This window comes from Alligator mississippiensis, chromosome 2 (assembly GCF_030867095.1).
Source record: "Alligator mississippiensis isolate rAllMis1 chromosome 2, rAllMis1, whole genome shotgun sequence".
NCBI lineage: Eukaryota > Metazoa > Chordata > Crocodylia > Alligatoridae > Alligator > Alligator mississippiensis.
In genome coordinates this window covers 69,572,455-69,593,849 of record NC_081825.1, presented here as the reverse complement: position 1 = coordinate 69,593,849, position 21,395 = coordinate 69,572,455, and the positions used below count along the sequence as shown (strand labels likewise).

At 44.5% G+C, this 21,395-nt stretch overlaps 1 protein-coding gene across 5 annotated transcripts in view; it reads left to right on the top strand.

The window, feature by feature from the left end:
* The window catches only part of LOC102563645 (cytochrome P450 4V2), a 32,766-nt gene extending 12,622 nt beyond the window's left edge, over positions 1 to 20,144 (top strand). For 4 of the 5 annotated variants that reach the window (XM_059721813.1, XM_059721815.1, XM_014594868.3 and 1 more), the window contains exons 4-11: positions 2,407 to 2,597; positions 4,319 to 4,388; positions 7,955 to 8,081; positions 10,536 to 10,727; positions 11,211 to 11,313; positions 15,090 to 15,224; positions 15,368 to 15,547; positions 18,601 to 20,144. In XM_059721813.1, the coding sequence (XP_059577796.1) occupies positions 2,407 to 2,597; positions 4,319 to 4,388; positions 7,955 to 8,081; positions 10,536 to 10,727; positions 11,211 to 11,313; positions 15,090 to 15,224; positions 15,368 to 15,547; positions 18,601 to 18,773 (1,171 nt within the window). In that variant the 3' untranslated portion in view covers positions 18,774 to 20,144. The remainder of the gene's footprint in view (positions 1 to 2,406; positions 2,598 to 4,318; positions 4,389 to 7,954; positions 8,082 to 10,535; positions 10,728 to 11,210; positions 11,314 to 15,089; positions 15,225 to 15,367; positions 15,548 to 18,600) is intronic. The other variant, XM_059721812.1, reaches the window with a different exon arrangement.
* The last annotated feature ends 1,251 nt before the right edge of the window (positions 20,145 to 21,395 follow it).

Genomic DNA, 21,395 nt, shown 5'->3' with positions numbered 1-21,395 from the left:
ATAACCCCTGTCCCTGCTCCCTATCCCAAGGGGCCCTGTCCACCAGCATCTTGCCGTGCCCCCCTCCCTGGGGCTGCAGCAGCTGGCATCTGCCCAGTCCAGCTGCAGCCATCACTCAGCCTGGGCTCGGGGCCAGCAGCTAAATAAGCCCCTTTTGGCCAGGAGGGGGCTGGCCCTGAGCACAGAGTGGTGGCAGTTGCGCCAGGCAGACCTCACTGCAGTGTCAGCAGCTGAACAAGCCCCTTTCTGCTGGGACGGTGCTTGCCACAGAAAGGCTACTGGCACCACAGCAGTGAGAGGAGAACACCCAGCAGACCCTGCTCTGGTCCCTGCCAGTGGGATAGAGAGGAGGAAATTAAACTGATCCCTGAGCAGACTGCCACCCCTGCCTGTCCCTACTCTGGCTGGGGAGCAGAGGAGCGGGACCAGCCTGGCTGGGCTGGAGCAGAGACCCCAGCCCAGAGAGCATGCCGGGATGCTGAGGGACTCTGGTTTAACCTAAACCAGCAAGGGGTCTGGGACAGACATTGCATAAACCATGTTGAGCCAAATCAGTTAAGTCTGACACTACATTCAACCAGGTTTATCTCAAACCTGTTTCAGCCATTTTGAAACTGGTTTATGTGCATTGAATATCTGTTCTGTTGCAGGTTTAAATCAGTTTCTGATCACTTAAACTGGCTTATGTGTAATGTCTGTCCCTAGCCTTGGGGTTCAGTGCAGCAGGAGCAAGTTGCTGTGCAAAGCAGGGAAGCATTCTTCCACTCAGCTTCCTGCTGCCACTGGACAAAATCCCAGTGGCTCTGCTCCCAGCATGGAGCTTCTGGAGCATGGAGCTAGAGGGCACAGGCAACTGGTAGGGGGGGCACAGAGGCGCATGTGCCCCCCCTGAGGTTGGTCCCCGACTTGGCACTGCTCAGAACAGAGCAATTTTTTTGGCACATGGGCTGGTGGCATGTTCAGGGCGGAGGGGGAGGGGTGGGCACTAAGCCACGGCACAGAAGTATAGGAATGGATATGGGGCTTTGGGCTCACCCACAAATTGTGCCCACCCCCCAGACTTAGGAGGCACCAGTCACCCGTGATGCAGGAAGTGAGGAAGCATGCTTCCCTGTGGCTCTGTGTTGCCACCATGCTAAACTATGGCAGCTCCGACTTCCAGCATGGAGCCGCCAGAGCAGGGAGTGGGGCAGCTGCATGCTGGAAGCAGAGTTGCCAGTATTTTTAGGAGAGCAGAACACAGCTGTGGGGAAACATGTAGAGCTAGAGCCCAGGTGTCCTGGCTGCTAGCAGTGCCCCTGCTCATCTGTGCTAGCTGCAAGCCATAGCTGTGCAGGAAGAAACATTATTAACCCTTAACATGAGACTGCTCACAGCACATTCTAACTTGAATGCTGCTTAACATTCCAGAGATTCAGTACTCTCTGGGTGTAACGTGTAACTCAGGGGTGGGCAAAATGCGGCCTGTGGGCCAGATGTGGCCCACCAGGCCATTCTATCCAGCCTGTGGGGCCCCTAAAAATGTAGAAAGTTAATATTTATCTACTCCTGGCTGCCTGTCATGCGGCCCTCGATGCCTTGCCAAAACTCAGTAAGCAGCCTTCTGCCCAAAATAATACCCTGCCCCTGGTGTAACTTCACCCTTACGCCTCTAATATACTGTTTCATAAGTTGACTTATACTATTAACATTGCAAGCAAAATTTGGTTATTTCCATTAAAATCAGTCAGATGTAGGTTGGTGCTACATCCAACTTAACTTGTCAATATGACTGCATATGTGAACAGTATATGCCAGCAAAAGCATTTGAAAGCACAAGTGTGTTTGGCTCTGATTATTGGCGTGGTTAACTTACACTGTAATTGGTTAGAGATTTCAGATGAATGCTTGCATCATACAATACTTAATGCAGACTCTTGTAGTTAGCAAATGTATCACTTCAGTTCCTGTGTGTAATGTAATTACTTATCTTGCATGTATTTAATTTTTCATATGAAAGAGTCTATAAAAGGTGGCTAAATTTTATTTCCCATTTTACAGACTGGGAAACAGATGTACCAGATGGTGAAGTAACTTCTCCAAGGCTGTATAACATGTAACTGGCAGAGTTGTGAACAAAACCCATTTTTCTTTACCCATCCTGCTGCTGGACCATGCTGGCTCTTTGCAGATGTGCAGAATAGGCTTGATGTGTATCAAATGGCAGGATATAGTTAGCTTATTCTCAGCCTGAATTCATCTCAGCAGTGAACATGCTTCAACTACTGGCAGCTTTTTAAAGTTCAGCATTAAAAATCATGTTACTAGCTGTAGCTGTTGTTATACCAGGAGTATATATTCTCCTGGAAATGTTCTTGTTTCTTTTGTGAAATGAATTTGTCATACTTAATTTTCTTTGGTTTGTAGCACTGGAGATAAATGGCGGACCAGGAGAAAAATGATAACACCCACCTTCCACTTCACAATCTTGACTGATTTTCTAGAAGTCATGAATGAACAAGCCAATATTTTGGTTGAGAAATTTAAAAAACATGTTGACAAAGAACCATTTGATTGCTTTCTAGACATTACTCTGTGTGCCCTGGATATAATCTGTGGTAAGTCCTTGGTGTGATTCAAATACAGCTTGTAAAGCAATTTCCATGTTTATTTAGCATATGCTGTTTCAGTATATTGTTTCAGCCATTTTAAGGCTATGTCATCACCAGTGTGAAGAGCCTGAAGGGCACTCGGTATCATTGTAAATGGACACAAGTCAACAATGTGGGACATGGTTTGAACTTGTCCACAGGGGCATTTGCTGTCATTGCAAAGGCCGCATTGGTATGGGTCTGTGGCATGGTGACTCTGTTCAGTTTGAAAATGGTTGAGAAGTGACCAATAATGGTGTGGGCAGTTAAATTCTGGTTGACTGACTGTAACATCAGAGATGATGTAGTGATTGATTGGTACTTGTGCTGACTATTCTTTATGGCAAGAAAAGTCAAAGGGTTTTGAAAGGGTGGACCATATTGCCAGAAAAGTCTGGCAAGTAAGTCATATGTCTGACTTACTTGCCAGACATTAAACCTAGTCAGTCTGATGTTACCATCAAATGTGAGTTCCACACTTGAAAAGTCATAATCTTGGGTGGCAAAGGCACAGTCATCAGCATAAACAAATTTTTGTTAGCTGGTCACAGGCAGTCTCATTAATGTACAGGTTGAAAAGAAGAGATGCCAGTACTGATTTCTGAAGAGGCCATTGGTTTGATGTCTCCAAGAGCTAGTTCAGTTGGCCAGGTGGACCCTAAGGCATCAACCACACAGTAATAGTTTGACTAGACAGGTGGCCCAATGAGGCAGAATTCTTGATATTTTTGCAAGAAGACCAGTATGCCAGATAGTGTCATATGTTGCTGTTAAATTGAGGAAGACAACACCAATCTTCAGGTTTTTCTGAAAGCCATTTCCAATGAAGGTGGTTAGGGCTAGAACTTGATTGCAAGTGCTCCAGCCATGGCAAAATCCTGCTTGGTCTGGGCTTAGAGCAGAATCAGTTACTGGAGAAATATGTTGTAGAGCTAGTCTCTCAAGTGTCTTATAGCAAACACTTGGGAGGGAGACTGGTTGGTAAATTGTTGCTGACTGTAGGTCTTTGCCAGTCTTGCATAGGCCAATGATTTTTGCTCAGTCTAATGCTGATGGAATTTGTGGAATTTCCATATTATCTTAATTGAATGGGCTGATTTATGTATCCATATATTTATCTGACTAATCAATTATGTCTTATGAACCCTAAGTTCATGGGTGGCAAGTGGAAAAAGCCCAAAACAAGGGAGATCTAAAGGAAATGGAGTATTAGGATTAGGTTCAGAAGAAAATACCTTCTAAAAAAGAAAGCCATACATAAATATTTGCAAGCTTTTGAGTACAAATACCATTCATTAAGCTGAGGAAGCATCTGCAGATGGTCTGTGCTCTTCCTAGATGGAGTAGTAAATCAGCCAGAGGCCAGTAGGTATGCAAGAAAGCCAGTCAGTTAAAATATAGATTGAGGTTGTCAATAGGTGAGAGAGGTTTGGGGGAACCCTGACTCTCATCCATTGACTACAGCTACATTCATTCCCTTCCCCCCCCCGCATCTCTGCAAGTAATAATTTTTCCAAGTATTTGAGTTGGTCTAATAAATGATAATGGATTTACCCAAAAAATCTTGTCTGCCTGTGTTCTTAGATCAACACAGCTACAACCTACACCCCTGCAAGCAATAGATGAATGTATGATGTCAGGTTACTTATGATTCCACACATATATATCTTACTTTTTGCTTCTCCTAGAAACTGCAATGGGCAAGAATATTGGTGCACAGAACAATAAGGATTCAGAATATGTCCGTGCTGTTTACAAGTAAGTGTAGACCTTTTACATCTGCTTAATGGTTCTGTTTATCTTAGGCTTGAGAATGCAAATGTCTGCAGTAGCACATGATGACTTACGAAAGCAAAACGTACTTCTGTTGCAGATCTGGACCTTTGCAAGGACATCCATTCCCTCCAGCAAAATACCCTCTGCTTTGCTTTAAGCTCTGCCTTGCCTATTTGTGGGAATGAGCAAAGAGAGGTATAAAGGAGTTTATATGGAGGTAGAATGACAGTGCAGTAGAGCAGAGGTGTCATCTATATGCCTGTGGGCCAGATTTGGCATTTGAAGCCCTTTCCCAGAGAGGCTGGGAATTTGAGGGTGGGGTGCGTGTGGTCAGGACCTGCTGCTGAATTCTCAGCTACTGAGCCCCACTGGGGATGTGTACTGGGGGTGGAGGGCTGCATTAATACTCATGATGCTGCTTGCCCTGCCACCACAGCTGGATCCAGATCTGGCTTGGGCACTCTGCAGTCCAGATCTGGTATGCAAGGATCTCTAAGATCTGTGTCTCGGCCTGTCAGTGCAGGTGACTTGGACACTCCTGCAGTAGTGGAATGTTTACACTCTGGGTATGTCTACATGCGCTATTGAGGTGCATTAGGTTTACTAGGCAGTAAGCATGCCCTGGGAAGGCATCTACACGTGCAGCTTCTTGAGAACAGATTTGCTTCTTATGGGAGTAGGCTGATCCAGGCCTCTTCCTGCCCTGTTCTGCCTCCCTGCAGCAGCCAGGGGGAGCTGCAGACTTTGGCTGCAGCTGTCCAGGTGCAGGGGCACTTTTAAAAAAGGCAGCCCCATACATTGTTCACTGGCCACATGCTTTTCTGGCCGGGAACAGTCTGCAGCCTTCTGGCACAGCCCTCTACGATTAGTGTCTGCAAAGCCTGCGCCCAGCATTAAATGGCTGTTGTACACCCATGCCCTGGCAGCGACAACCAGCACTATAGGCTTCTGTTTTCTGTCATGCTCACTGGGCTTTGCAGCCGCAGTAACCACCACTTGGCCCAGGTGAGCCTCAACACTGTCTGCCTCCATGTGCCACACAGCCACATGGCCAGGTGCATGGCTCCATCTATGTCTGGCTGCCCCTGCGCTGTCACTTACCAGCCCCTGGACCTCCTCCTGGACCCCAGCAGGAATGCCAATGATACTCACATGGATGCCACCACAGGTGCCATCCATGAACTGGGGCTTCAGCCCCAGCACCTGTGGGCCTGCTTGGTGAGCCAGGACTGGTGGCTCTGCATCATGCAGCACACCTGGAATGATGAGCAATGGGTGGACTCCTTTCAGATGACCTGGACCACATTCCAGGGGCTAAACATCCAGCTCGCCCCATACCTGGAGCAGCCACCCACCACAATGCAGCTGCCCCTCCCCATGGAGACCTGGGTGGCCATCACCTTCCTCAAGCTCGCCACGCCTGCCAACCTGAGCTGTGTTGGCCACCTCTTCAGGGTGGCCAAGGTGACCACTGGGGAGGCTGTCTTGGAGGTCTGTGGTGCCCTCCAGGACATGCTGGGTCACACTGTGCTCTGAGTCAGTGACCCCCTTAAGGTCTTGGCAGGATTTCAAGCCCTGGGCTTTCTGTCATACATTAGGGCTCTGGGTGGGACATGCATCCCTTTTACCTGCTGACTCCAGGGGGAACCGCCCATACTACAGCTGCCAGGGCTTCTACTCAGTTATGCTTTAGGCTGTGGTAGACCACTGAGGTGCATTCACAAACATCAGTACCAGCTGGGCTGGCAGCACCCATGGTGCCCCAGTCTTCCAGAACTCTGTTCTGCCAGGCCTGGTGGAGAATGGGAGCTTTGCAACAGGTGTCCTGGACCTGCAGCTGGGTGATGTGACTGTCCCACCCCTCCTCATCAGGGATCCTGCCTACCCACTGCTGCCATGGCTCCTACAGACCCACGCTAGCCAGCGTAATCCACTGCAGGCTGACCGTGCTGCCTGTTCCCCCTCCTCGATCATGGGATCAAGGCCAGCACCGCACACTGCAGGGCCTGTGTTGTACATGGTGCGCTGCCCCCTACCCCTGCAGGGAGTGGTGGCAAGGGGTGGGGGGGCTTTCCCTTGTGCTTTGACAGGAGTCCTTGTGCCTCCTGCCCCCTCTGCCGACTTATTCCCAAGTCTGTCAGCACACCGACAGGTGCCACTGCTGCTGGAACCGCTGCTCCAGCTCCAGGATCTGTGCCTTGGAGAACAGCACCTGCCACCTTTCTTTGTGTTCTTCTGCGAGGAATGTGTTCATTGCTCACGCTGCCCCCAGCCACTTTCCCACCATGGCATCCACCCGCCGCCCACAGGGTACAGCACAGCTGTGTGTGGGCAGCTGGCCAGGGTGCTGTCCAGGGCAGGCTGCAAATGCATTCGCCCAATGAGCTGCATTAAGGTGCCTTAAGACATGCACGTGTAGACATGCACCTAAATTGTACAGGTAAATTCACTTGTAGACATGCCCTAAGTGTCCTAGTGTAGAAGACTCAACAAGCTGTCGCACAACAATGAAGCTAATTCTTTGGCTTCAGTAGAGCTGCATGCTTCATGCACATCATCATGAAATGAGGCCCAGTGTAGAGTTGAAGGGCTTGATTCTAATTTTTGCTGGGCTCCTTTTACGCTACCAGCAAAACCTAAAGGGGTCTTGAAGAAAATGTATTTGTAATTAGTCTATCTTCAAGGTCTCTATCTTCTACCTGAACAATGTAAAGGGGCTGTACTGTACTGTAAATGAGAATCAGATCTTAGGGGCCTTCATCAGATAATACTGGAGCAACCTTTGCAACATTGTTTTCAGACTTAATCTTAGATGGCAAAAAGTATTAGAAAGTGTGTTACAAATTTAAGACCCAGTTCCACTCTTGGGATTGAAAGGCTGATTTAGACAATAGAGCTAATTTTGTTGCTCTTGAGAGCTTTATAGATATACACAGAACATATTAAATAATGCACTGGAATAAGGATGGACTAGATGATTTAATTAATAATATATCTGTTCCAGAACACATTTTCTTACATTAGAAGTGTATGATCTTCTCTACAAAATTCTGTCAGGATTTTTTTCCCCTTAATTTGTTTATCAGATGGCATCGCTTATACATTAGAATTGTGGCGGCATTGAAAACAGATGCAATATTTAAATTATAAGATAAATACTTATAAAAGCCCAAGGTTCTGTTCTGACATATTAGTGTAAATCCACATTAAAACCAAGGACATCTGTAGAGTTAATTTAGGTTAGCAGCAGTATATCCCAGAAAAAATACTGGCTCTAGATTTGTTTTATATTGCCAGGCTTCTTGCATAAGGGAATACATTTCACTTGAAGTCAGCATGTAATAAGACACAAAAACTGCAATAGCAGATATTGAGTGTTACGATAAACTAAAAAAATAAAATAGTCATTGTATTAAAACAGTGTCTGCATTGTCAAGTGGGTTTTTCCCCAATCAGTATCAGGATTCTTAGACACTTCTAGGCTCTTCAGAAGATTTTTTTGGTGTACATTTAGAATGAAATATAATGATGTATTTTTGGTGCCCTAGAATGACTGATTTGATTCACCAGAGACAGAAGACACCTTGGCTTTGGCCTGATTTTTTATATGCTTTGTTCCAAGAAGGAAAGCAGAGTGACAGAACTCTCAAGATCCTTCACAGTTTTACAGACAAGGTAATTTGTTATTCCTTGTTTCTCACTGTTCTCTAGTTCACAAAGCAAACTGCTGTTGTCTGTACTGATACTCTAAATTGAAAGGTGGTGGCAGAGTGTTTCATCTTTAGGAACAGCATTACCTTGTCTGGGGGAGAGGTGTGAAAATACAACTGTGTGTATGGTATTGAGACCAAAAGCAAGGTGTTGAAGAGAAGAAATACTTCAGTTTTAAAATCACTTGTAATGTGGATATTATTCAATAGCAGCATGAACCTGTAAGTAATAGAATGTATTTGTTTGGTGCTAAAAATGTGCACAGGTCCTCATCTTAATATCTTTAACATTATCCACCATCCTTGTGAAACTTTTATCTATCTTCACTACTATAAGGAATTCACATACTAGACAAAAGTACTGTAAGGATGGGTACGTAACTGGTTGGATTATCATGTTCAACGATGTATCAATGTCTGCTTGGGAAGAGTTATCAAGTGAGTCTTCCCAGAGGTCTGTCCTGGGCACAATATTGTTTCATATCTTCATAAATGATTTGAAGGATGGGATTGAATGTACACTTAGTAAATCTGCCAATGCCACCAAGTTCAGTGCAATTGCAGACACTCTGGAGGGTAGGCCTAAGATTCAGAGTGATCTTGGTGAACTGGAGAAATGGTCCAAAATCAGTCAAATGAAATTCACCAAGGACAAGTGCATAGTCTTGCACTTGGGATGGAGCAATTGCATGTTGAAATGAAAGCTGGAGAAGAACTAATTAAGCTGCAGTTCTGTAGAAGATGACCTGGGTTTCATGGTGGGTCATAAGCTGAATCTGAGCTTACTGTGTGCTCTTATGGCACAAAAAAACCCAATAGCATACTGAGCTGTATTAATAGGAGCACCATTTGCAAATCAAGGGAAGGTATTCTCCAGTACCACTTGCAAATAAAGAAAGGTATTCTCCAGCTCTACTCCACACTGGTGAGGTCTTACATGGAGTATTGTGTCTAGCTTTGGGCTCCTCATTTCAAGAAAGATGTTTACAAGTTAGAATCAAGCAGAGAGTGTAAAAAAGTATTACAGACCTGGAAAATATGATTTATAAGAATAGGCTGAAAGAACTAAGATTATTTAGTCTGGGGAAAAGAAGACTATGGGGTGGAGGGGATTTTGATAAGTCTTCAAATATCTGAAGGGTGGTTATGATACCTGTGAGGATAGACTATTCTTTGTTGCTGCAGGGGATGAGAGCAGTGGTCATAATTCTAGCAAGGAAAATTTGGTTTGATACTAGGAAGAACTTTCTCATTATGAGGGTGGTTAAGCAAGAGAACAGTCTACCTGGAGAGGTTGTGGAATCTCCATCTTTGGACATTTTTAAGACTTAGTCAGACACTTGACTGGGATGGTTTAGTAGGGTAGAAAAAACATATGTCCTGGATAGGCTGGGACAGTCCCAGATTTCAGAGGTTGTCTCAGTGTCCTAGCCACTACTGAAAACCGAAGCAAAATACTGGATTGGTGGGAACCCGATTGCACGTGCAGCTCCTGAGCCAGGAGCCAGGCACGTGTGAGTGGGTTCATGCCAATCCAAAACTTTTGCGTCAGTTTTCTCCAGGGAGACCAGCCAATGGGATGCCCCCTGGTTTGGAGCCTGCTGGGCTGCAAATGGAGTCACTTGTACAGTAGAGTTGGGTTTGGAGCTCAGGGCCTCACCCACACCCTCCCTCACACCACCCCACACACCCAAAATCATATCACCCCCCACATCATCCCCCCACACACAGCCACACCCCTCTACACCCTTCTCCCCATACACAGCCACACTGCTCCACAAACCCCACACATACACACACTTCCACCCCTACAACCCCTCATAAACCCCATACCCATCCACACATACACACACACCCAATCGCACCCCACAAACTCCCCCCACTCACCCCACACATATTATATAAGACTAAAACTTTGTTTTGAGCTATTATGCAATCACCTTGATATACATTATGCAAAACATGTAAATCAGGACAAAAATATTTTTTGAAATAAAATTAAAATATCTTATAGTAGTTGTTTGACTTTTACCATTTGATTTGCTTTTTTTCTGGTTCCAAGATGGCAATCCCCTCCCCCCCCCCCAAAAGGAGTACTTCTGGGGGCAAGAGGGAGGACTTCTGGGGGCAAAGGTCAAGGGTTGGGGGCAGGACTTCCAGTACCAAGATGGCGACCAGGGGCAGGGCACCTGTCAAGGAGCTGGGCTACACTTGTGGCCCTTAACAGCTCACCAAAACTCATTAAATGGCTCTTTGGCCAAAATAATTGCCCACCCCTTTATTAAGTGATGAAAGTATATGTGTTCCCATGAGTGAGCAATACATCATTTGGAGTCAGGGATGCAGGGATATTTTTCACTTGTGTTGGAGATGGCAGAATCTAAACCATGAAATATATATTTATTATTTATTACTTAAGGTTATTGTAGAAAAAGCCAATGAGATGAAGAACTACCAAGGAAGTAAATGTAACTTTGTTGACAGCTGCAAATCAAGTGAATCAAAAAAGAGAAGAGCATTCCTTGACATGCTTCTGAATGCAACTGATGAGGAAGGGAACAAACTGAGCTACCTAGATATTCGAGAGGAAGTGGACACTTTCATGTTTGAGGTACTTAGATGAACTGGGGTCTTTTAGAGCTTGAGATATTATGTCTATGAAGTTGAGCTTTTTTTATATAAGAAGATAAGCTTTTTCCTTTAACTCCCTATAGCTGTACATGAATAAGAGAAAATTAAGAGGGCCTTGCAACTGTATAAGTTATAGTAAAGAGTCTCGTTTTTCAGGAAAAAAATGGATTCCTAGAGTAAGAAATCATAAATGCAGAGGCAGACCCCTGACATACCTAACATAGAATGGTTTAGGAACAAGGAAAGGGGTTTTTGCTTGGTAAATGGTCCCATTTATTTCACAACATTTTTCTTTATTCATTCTTTAATCACCATGTAGGATAAACAGTATTTAATATTATAGTTTTGGTTCTTAATTTTTGTAACTAAGATTGTTTCCTTTAAGAGTTGTAGGTATAAATATTTCAGTGCATATGTGCAATGAGAATTCAGATTGATTATCTGGGCAAATCTGCATCTGTAGGGCCATGATACAACAGCTGCTGGTCTGAACTGGTCCATATACTTACTTGCAAGTTATCCAGAAGTCCAGAAGAAAGTGCACAGGGAACTGGATGAAGTGTTTGGTAAGTTTTCCAACCTCCTGTGAATTGGATTTGGTTCAGGCTGTAATGTAATGTACATGTTCCTTTATGTGTATAGATGTATAAAGGAAAATAAACACTTACCCCAACACTGCATGAGCAGCCAGTATTCTTTAAATACGGAGACATCCAGGGCAGTTGAAATAGGTTGCTTAGATGCTAGTACATAAATACCTAAATTAGCTTTCCTTACAGCTTCCACCCCAGTTTTGGAGGGCTGTGGTATGTGAGCAAATAAGGTAGTAGAATGACAATTTAGTAACATCATAGAGAGAGACATTTAGGATAGACTCTATTTCAATTTATATGTCCAAATGGCAGTTACCCAGCAGCTTTTTTGGCACTTGGTGTAGTTTTTGATCCTACTCAACATCCTGTGTGGATGTAAAAGCATTGTGTGACTGCTGAGCATATGCAAGAGTCTGGGTGCTGGCTGGCCATGGCTCCATATGTTAGCAAGTGTAAGTCACAAAACTTTGTCTGGCAAATCCCTATGACTAGTGAGTCTTGAAGCTGAGGCCCCATACCTTCCATTTTTATATTATTTGGATATTTATTAATATTAAAGGAAATGGATAAGAACAGTGGGGACATTTCTATCCCATTGGGAGCAGAAGGCTAGACTGGAACCAGGTCTTGTTTTTTTCTTCTACAGTATCCTGTAACTTACTGAGCCATATACCTTTAATTACTTTGTGCTCCTGTCCTCATGGCTGCCAGCTCTTGGCTGCCCTGAGCCAATTTCTAAAGAACAGCTGGTGAGGGGGAGGCTTGTATATATAGTGTCTAGGTTGTGGCCTGGTGGTCAAACCACTATGCTGGTAAATCAAAGGGATTCAAGTTCAAAGTCTGTGTGTATAACAGGAGTTCAGATCCTGAGTCTCCAGTTTTCTGGGAGAGTATCCAGCTTTCTTGCCAGGCCACAAATTCAAGACTTATGCTCAGATCAATGGCACTTAGTCAGCTGGGTGACTGCCATTTTGGTGTGTAAAGTAAAATACGAGCCTGCCTATAGGGGAATGATTGAAACCCATAAGCACAACTGAACGCTCGTTAAGTTGTTGGTATTTTAAGGAGGTATGTTCAGTCTAATCAGGCATAAGGCAGGACAGTGTGGTACCTTAGGGGACCTATGCATGTGCCAGACATCTGCTTTGACATGTGCTAATTAGCACACGTCAGAGCAGACTCGATTTAATTCAGTCTGCTGGAGCATGTTAATTAACTCCCTCCAGCAGCCTCCACGGCACATCTGTTCAGCATCCTTGCACTTCAAAATGGCGGCAAGGGTGCTTGAACTAAAGTTTGTCAAACAAGCTTTAGTTCAAGTGCCCCCATTGCCAGTTTTGAAGCATGGGATGCTGAATATATGTGATGCTGCGGTCACATTAATTAAAGTGCCCCCCCACTACTCCAGTGCATATGTACAGATGCCTTTATAGATTACCCACTTCAGAGAGGCATAAGGTTTCATAGACAACTTACTTCATCAGGTGCTATGAATGGACTTGCAGGGAACAGGGGTTCTAAATAGAAAGCGTAACTGAAATACAAAGGATAGGGAAGGGAGAGGAGGAAAGGAGAGGAGACACCAGTGAGAGAGGCAAAGGTAATAAACAATGTAAGTAAACCATAGGGACATAGGGGCTATAAAAGCTAGTCCAGGTAATGAGGTATGAATCTGTAGTCTCTGTCTAGAGTAGGGCAGTCCCACTCTGACTAGATGGGGGCCACAGGTATGCCAGCCACATGCTGTACACCCCCAGGCCACATGCTACTTGGGCCACATACTGTATTCCATGGGCCCCCCTTGCCACACTGTGTGGCGGAAACTCTCTTGCTGCACCTTGCTGGTGCCATTGCACCATGCTGTTGCATCCCCTCCCCTGCCACATTGTGCCATAAAGAGGGCAACCCCTACTGTACCACATTGCTACTCCTTTGGTGTGCAGGGTCCCTGATTTCCTTCTGCGCTCCCTGGCCACAGACTCCCTCAGCCTTGTGGGCCACCGTGCCCTACCTCACCCCCAGAGGCAGGGGTAGGAAGTAGAAGCCAGAGGAGGGAGGGGGATGTCTGAGTTTCTGGCAGCAGCTTCAGCAGCAGGAAAGCAATGGGGGAAGCGTCAACTGGACTGGTAGCCCAGGGGCCTCAGGTTAACTCCTTGAGGGCTGCCTGTTGGACAGCCCTGGTTTAGATCACATTTACATCCACAATCCAGTCTGGATGATTTCTTCTGCAATGTCATGTTCAAGTCATTTTTTAAAATTTTGTTGCTTAAGAGCAGCTACTTTGAGGTCAGTGATGGATTCTCCAGGAAGGTGACAGTGTTCTGCTACAGGCTTTTTTGCCTTTCTGGAACTGATGTCATATCAGCATCCATTCATTCTTTCATGCAGGGATCATCTCGTTTGTCCAATGTAGACAGCAGAGGAGTAATGTAAGCATGTGATGACATGTGACATTGTAGAGGAGTTGGTGAATAAACCCTGAATGTTGCAATCCATGTTGTTTGGTCTAGTGATGAAATGGTTCATGTTGTTGAGGGGGCACAACTGGGTTCATTGCAAGGCCTGGTGCCTTGGTGAGACTAGGAGTTAGGTAGTCTGGGGATGTGTCATTTGAAGTTAGGGTCTGCCTGTAAGCTAGAACATCATCTCCAGGGAGGGTTGGAGGTCATTAATGATGTGTCCAAGATTTGTAACCTATGGGTTGTAGCTGACAGCCTGAGGGATTCTGTTGTATTTGTTACAGGGTTGGTATTGTAGTAAGTCAAAGTAGGGTGCGAGTCTGGCTATTTTGATTTGAGTGGCTACAGTTCTTGGATTATAATGTAAGTATAGGTATCCCCTCTCTGGATCCTTAAGGTATACAACCTAGTTGGTGGGATCAGAGCAGGTAGATCGTGGAGCTAGTAGTGTGCTTAGGGCAAAAGCTATTGGTATAGAAGTAGCTGTAGTGGTCAGTTGATTTCTGATACAATGTGGATTAGAATGTGTGGCCACTGCAAACTTTCAGAAGTGGTGCCTAAGAAATTAATTTCCTGGGTGGAGTATTCTAGTTTGATGGAGGGATGGAAGTTGTTATATTCCTGGTAACAGTTCCCTTAGAGATTCCATCCCTGTGTTTACATGGTGAAGCTATCTCCTGTGTTTCCTAGGTATACCGGGGGTAAGAGGGCAACTGTGGAGGAAGCGGACTTCAAGGTCTGTCATAAATATACTAGCATACAGGGGGACTGTACATGGGAGTGCCATTTGGAGATGTAGATAGACTCCAAATCTGAAACAGTTGTGTGTGAGGACAAAGAGGAAGAGTACAATGGAAATAGAAGCAGTATCTTTGTTCTTTATGGCTTGTAATCTGTCCTCATGAGGGATGTTGGTGTACATAGATGTAACATTCATGATAGCTTATATTGTAGTTGCTGGAAGCTTGTCAGTGGAACCTAGTTTCTTGAAGAAATCTTTGGTGTCCCTCAAATAGCTGGCAGTTCTAGTGACACATGGGATTCGGATAGAGTCAGTGTAGTAAGAAACTCCCTCTGTGATGGTGCCATTGCCAGAGACAGTGGGGCATTCTGGGTTGATAGGATCTTGGGCAGTAAATAAAAGTTGCCTGGCCTGGGTTCCCGGGAGCTGGAAGCATAAATCCTCCCCTGTTACTCTGTAAGGCGGCACTCTGCCTTGCCTGGCTGCAGACTAATGCAGCTAGCTTATTAGGCCAGTTGTAGTTGTAACACACTTGTGATCTTCTATAGGTGACTCTGACCGTCCTGCCACAATGGGGGATTTGAAGGAGCTACGCTATCTTGAGTGTGTTATTAAGGAAACCCTTCGTCTATTCCCTTCAGTGCCTTTCTTTGCCCGGACCTTGAATCAAGATTGCTTTATTAGTAAGTAGTTCTAAACCTTACATGTGTAGTTATGATTTTACATATAAGTATTTCAGTTAAGGTATTTTATAAGTAAATAGTGTTTTTCCATGTGTTTGTTTACTGACAGTTACTTCCCTGGCCTGTTGGTTCTTTTTTTGTAGGAGGATTTAAGATACCAAAAGGAACAAATACAGTTATTTTTCCCTATGCACTGCACAGAGATCCAAATGTTTTCCCAGACTCAGAAGAATTCAGACCTGAGCGTTTCTTCCTTGAGAATTCTAGTGGAAGGAACCCCTATTCATATGTGCCCTTCTCTGCTGGACCAAGGAACTGCATTGGTGTGTAGCCGATGATAAAAACCAAAGTTCAATTGGGTCGGTCCTATTGTAGATGATTGTTTTACTCCTGTGATTGCTTTTCTGGAGTTGCCCTTGCTGCAAGCAAGCAGAGCTTCTGGATTAAAATGAGTACCGTAGTTCTCAGGTGTACAGCAGTTCCCATTGAAATCCCACACATTTGTCTGTTGGTATCAGTGACCTGGGAGACAGCACATTTACAGTAGTTAATTCACATCAGATGTATCCAACTGTGAAAAGCACACTAATATTCTGAGTGAGCAGCTTCCTGGGATTAGCTGTTTCCCATAGGTGCTATTACAGGACCTCATCATCCAGAGGCTGGATAGCAAGTAATACCCTGATTTCCAGTACCAAATACCTGCCCCCAGATGAAAGTGAACATGCAACACCTATACCAGGGTATCTTAAACAAAGGTATTCTTGCTACCTAATTTTCCTGCATAACTTTACCGTGGATATGAGACACTTATATCAGTATAGACATTTATGATGTCTGTCCCCTCCTTGTTTACACTGGTAAAGGCTTACACACCAGTGTAAATGAGTCTATGTCGTATTCTTATTTTCTTTCTTCCCCTGGGCTTTAACAGAGTCCTGAGTGCCTCATGCTTTTTCCTCATTATTGGTACTTACTGAATCTGTAGCTCTGCATCACTTGGTGGCTTCCCTTCTGATTCAGCAGTGCTGGAAGTGTCTTTACAGACTCCAAACCCTCTAAGTCAGCATAACTGCTAATTAGGAGCCCCATGAAGCAATCTCTCTCTCTTTCTTCTTTTGACATGTCTGCTGTCTATGTAATGATCTCAACTGCTTTTATGTGCAGGGCAAATTTTCCTGCCTCACATCTCATTTTTTCTGCAGTGGCTGCTTTAGTGTTCACAGAATTCCTAGCAATGGCCAACTTTTCCAAGCAGGGACTCTCCTAACTCATGTCTCTGAAGCACCTAATACTGGTGGATGCTCCAGAATACTGCACAGTACAATGTGAATTATGTAATTTGTATGACACTGAAATACCTGTCTCTCCATGCATCTATGGTCTGTGTTCTGGTACATAAACAGCTCTGAATGGCTTGAGGAACTGAGATAAAAGGTAAATGTAGGTTGCTCTGGTTTAACTTAATTTTCCATTCTTGTGCTCAAATATTCCACTATCTGAAGGGCTTGTTCCCTTAGGAGACGGGACAGGCAAAGTCCAGCCCATGGGCCAGCAGTGGACTCCATTTCCCAGCAGCCCCTACCTGTGTGGCTGGGTCTGGTCTCCATGGTGACCCCAGCCACACCTGCACTGTGATAGCTCCAGACTAGGGTCGCCATGGAGACCGGTTGCAGCCGTACTGGCAGGACATGCAGGGGGCTGCTCCAGAGCCACTGGGATCTTGCGGCAGGGGCAGCTTGGTCTGGGGCCAGTGCAGGGCCATGATCTGCAGCCTGCATGCTCTGGGGAGGTGTGTGCAAGCAGCGGATTGCAGCTCTGCCCCAGCTCGGGAGCAAGTTGTCATCGCTGCAAGGAGCTGAGGCAGAGTCGCGATCTTCTGCCTGCGTGCCTCTGCCTGGAGCATGCAGGCTGCAGATCATGGCTCTGCCCTGGCTTCGGACCAAATTGCATCTGCTGCAAGACCCAGTGGCTCTGGAGCAGCCCCCTGCCCTGCCCTGCCACATGCCTTGCCAGCGTGGCTGGAGATGGTCTCCATGGTAACCTGAGCCTTGTGCTATCACAGCACAGGTGCAGCTGGGGTCTCCATGGAGACTGGACCCAGCCATGTGGGCATGGGCTGCTGGGAAATAGGGTCCAGCTGCCAGCCGGATCCGCCATTTTGCCCACCCCTGCCTGAGGAGTTCAAGGCTGAAACTGGACAGATACTGAGTTACTTCAGTGCACCTCAGTGACAAAGGCCTGACTGCTGGCAGTGCTCTCAGCAACATTCATTGAATTTCTGCTGTTGCTGTAGAAGATCACTGGAGTCAAAACTATTAAGTGATACTGAAATATTAAAACTGATCAAAGATTTGTCTTTTATTTTGATCCCATTTTCATCTGGTGAAGGAGGGATCTAATTTCTTACAGCTAGGGAAATTTATTATTTAAGTCTATAGCAGTGGCTTTCAACCTTTTTTCATTTACGCACCCCTAAACATTTTTTAATGGAGGTGTAGACCCCTTTGGAAATTTCGAATGGAGGTGTGGACCCTTTTGAATTGTAAGTGTGGGTATTCACGTAGTTTTGATTGATCATATTCATCTTTCATGGGCCCCTTAGACATACTCTGTGAACCATCAGAGGTCTGTAGACCATAGTTTGAAAACTAAGCAAATATTAACATACTCCACACAACAGACCCTCCTGTTCTATAGAGTCTATAGGTATTTATGCTTTGTAGACATTCCAGGCCACTGCCTAATTGGTGTAATGGGAAGGGACTGAGGGATGATGGAATTTCAGCACTACTTTCTCCATCCTCTCCCTCTTTAGGTTAAATCTTTGGCCAGTTTTATGGGGTATGCTGCTATTTGCTTAGTTTATTTCTGCCTATTGTCTTTCCCCCATTTTTCTGTGAAATCCTTTATTATCTGCCCTATTTCTTGTCTTCCAGCAAACTCACTGCATAGTATTAAAAGTGCATAACAATGTACTATGTATTCTTTTACTGCTTGTGCACATCCATATATCTGTGCATGTGCATAAAATAGCAAAGCTCTGCGTGCTGAACCCATCTCCTGTCCTACTCTTTTTTGTCTTGTTTTAACCATTCTTTGCTTAGGCCAATCAGAGACACAACAGGCCACATTTTATGTCATGGTGTTCCCTTCAGCCTACAGGGTCCCCTTTAATCTCTTTTTGTTTTGAAGCCATAGGGTCCTGGGAAAAGCTACTCCCAGTAGTATCTCAAAAACCCTGATTTTGGTCTACAATAGTTTTTAATTGGATAGCTGATAAATAGTCATTCCCCAAACTGTATTCCCTGAGAGCTTTGGACAGTTGTGGGGGTTATTTTGCACTCCAACTGTTTTTTTTCAATTTACCCTGTAGGCCAGCGCTTTGCACTGATGGAAGAGAAAGCTGTTCTAGCCATCCTCCTACGCCACTTCTGGTTGGAAACAAATCAAAAGCGTGAAGAGCTTGTCCTGGCAGGAGATTTGATTCTTCGGCCAAGTAATGGCATCTGGATCCAGCTGAAGAGAAGAAGAACTCACATGGCATGAGAAGAAAGTTTCAAGAGTTTAGATCCCTGTATATATAAAATATTTCAGAACCTCCTAGTTCTTTCCTTCCACTACATTCAGAACCACAATCAAAAGGTTACTGTTCCATCCCCATTCTGAAAATCAAATCACTTTCAGACATCTAATTATTTCATAGCCTTACTTGACACCCTGGGTTTTCTTTCATTGGAGTACGTTGGTTCCTGGTTCGTTGTGAAATGGACGTATTCATAGAAAGTGACTAATTATTCTCACCCTAAAGAATAAGAACTAACTCATACATAACCTACCCACTCTCCCAAGGGTAATATTACTGAGGTTGTCTTCTAACCATAGTTTCTAAATGACAAGATGCCATTACTCACTCACTTACAGATTCATTTGCCAAATGTACTGTATCTTAAATGAGGGAAATCATGATTGTATATCCTGAATAGAATTGTTGTCCTGACAGGGCCAGTGGAGAAGATACTGACTTGAATTTGCTTGTAATATATGTTCCAGAACCTCACCTGGGATGAATCATCCTAGATGCATGATGTCAAAGGAGCTTTGAGATTTTGCTGTGCAGATTTGCTGATAGTTTATTTGTTTGTTTGTTTGTTTAATTTGTTCAGCCATTTATGCTAAGTGCCAAATTTGTGTCTCATATATATGAATCATATATACTAGCTTCAGAAGAGTTACAGAAGTGCAAATAAGAGAATTAATAGATGACTTCCATGATATCTATCAAAGAAAAAAAATATGTTTTTCAAATGAATGTTTTCTGAAACATCTGTTTTGAATGTATGTTGATTCATTTTTTGTGATTTACGTACTATGCTGTACTCATCACACAAATCTCACCAAATTTGCCTTGTAGAACTTCTCCATACGTTAATGAGTTTGAGTTAATATCTAATGAGTTAATAATCCAGTTTTTGGGGGTGTTGGTTGTAGCTGTATTGGTCAAAGGACAGAGGCAGACAAGGTTCCTTGAGTAAATGTAATATCTTTTATTAGACCAAGTAAATTAGAACAACTAATCCAGTTGTTAGCATTTTTGTATTTTGGTTTCATTTCCACTACTGGCATCTTGGTCCTAAAACTCCCGCCATCTGAAAGCCTTGTTTCCTTAGGAGAAGAGGCAAGACAGACATTACCTCTCAAAGCAGAGCACATCCTCCTGGGCAATGTGTGAATATTCTGCATCTTACTGGCTTGTGGACTGAAGTTAGTTATCAGCACAAGGAATTGTAAAAATGTAGCAACCAGGGTTAGAAACTGCTCTTAGATAGAAAGTTCCTGTGGAAAAAAAGACTATTTTGTAATCTTGTAACTAAAGATGCATCAGAACGCAGTACACCAAATTAAAGTTGTACAGACAGAGTTGATGCTGGCATGTCTTAATGTTTGAGTGCTTGATATTGCAAATGTAAATATATTTAAGAAAGATTGGTTGTTGCATGTTCACAGGATAGAAGAGCATGGCACTTGAGTGGTGCACCTCCTCATTGCTGAGGGTATATGAAAAGGGGGCTGCTTCTGTTTACCTGGCCAGCTCTTTTGCAAGGTACCAGGGGCCTTTGTAGTGTGAGTTATCTTTCCTTGAGCAGCCTATTTTTTCCACAACTGCAAAATAATTCTTAAAATCCCAACACACAACATTTTTTGTTGCACCCTGCGCATGGTCCTAATTGGACGCCTTACTTCTGTTCCTGGCAAATTAACAGAGACTATAATAACAATAGGATTGTTTACATGTATGAACAGGATATGCTAGGGAAGAGTCAACATAGGTGACTAATATTTCTAGTTTTAAATCCCTTCTTTCAGTATCATTCCTGAGTGACAGACTTCTCAGTTTTTAGACTTACAGCATTGATATAAACGTCTATATACTTCTTATCATTACCTAGTTACTTATTGTTATGAATCCCAAAATCGCAGTTGCTGCTGGTCCAGCTGTCACCCCTGCCCAGGCTGTAAAACTTCCTAATTACATCTCTGTTCCACTCCCTTTTTTAAAGGGAGGTCTCTGTGTACTTCAGGGTCTCTTTGTCCCAACGAAATCAGCCAGGGAGCAACAGGAGCAACCACCCTTAGGGTGCAGGCAGAAGTGGCAATTTTTGCCTGATCTGCCCACAGAAAGCAGTTTATAGCTATGGCCAAACACAGGTGCATGGCTACACACTACTTCAAAATGGCCAATTGGATGAAAATCTTAACCCTCATTGCATGAAGTTTCAAATGAAGACATTTCAAAACTGCCTCTCTGCCTGTTGCTGTTTTCAGAATGGGAGTGGGGAAAGGGAGTGGAGAGAGTTTGGTCTGGGGGGGTTTCAGCCCTTGTTGGAGGGTGGGGTAGGTGTATTGAAGTCCCCTGAGGTGGTTCTGGCTGCACTGCTCCCCTCACCTTTTCATTTATGCACTCCCCATCCATGACCCCACCAAGTCCTGGCCTTAGCAATATACCAAAGGAGGATCTAGTTGGGGAGACCCCTGAGGACTGTGGGGCCACTTTTCTGCCCTTTGTCCATTCACATCTCTGGGCAGAGTTTCACTGGGCAGTGTTCACTGGCTCCTTGAACTCATCCAAGGGCCAGTGGCACTGTCTGGCATACTCTGCTTGGCACCCCT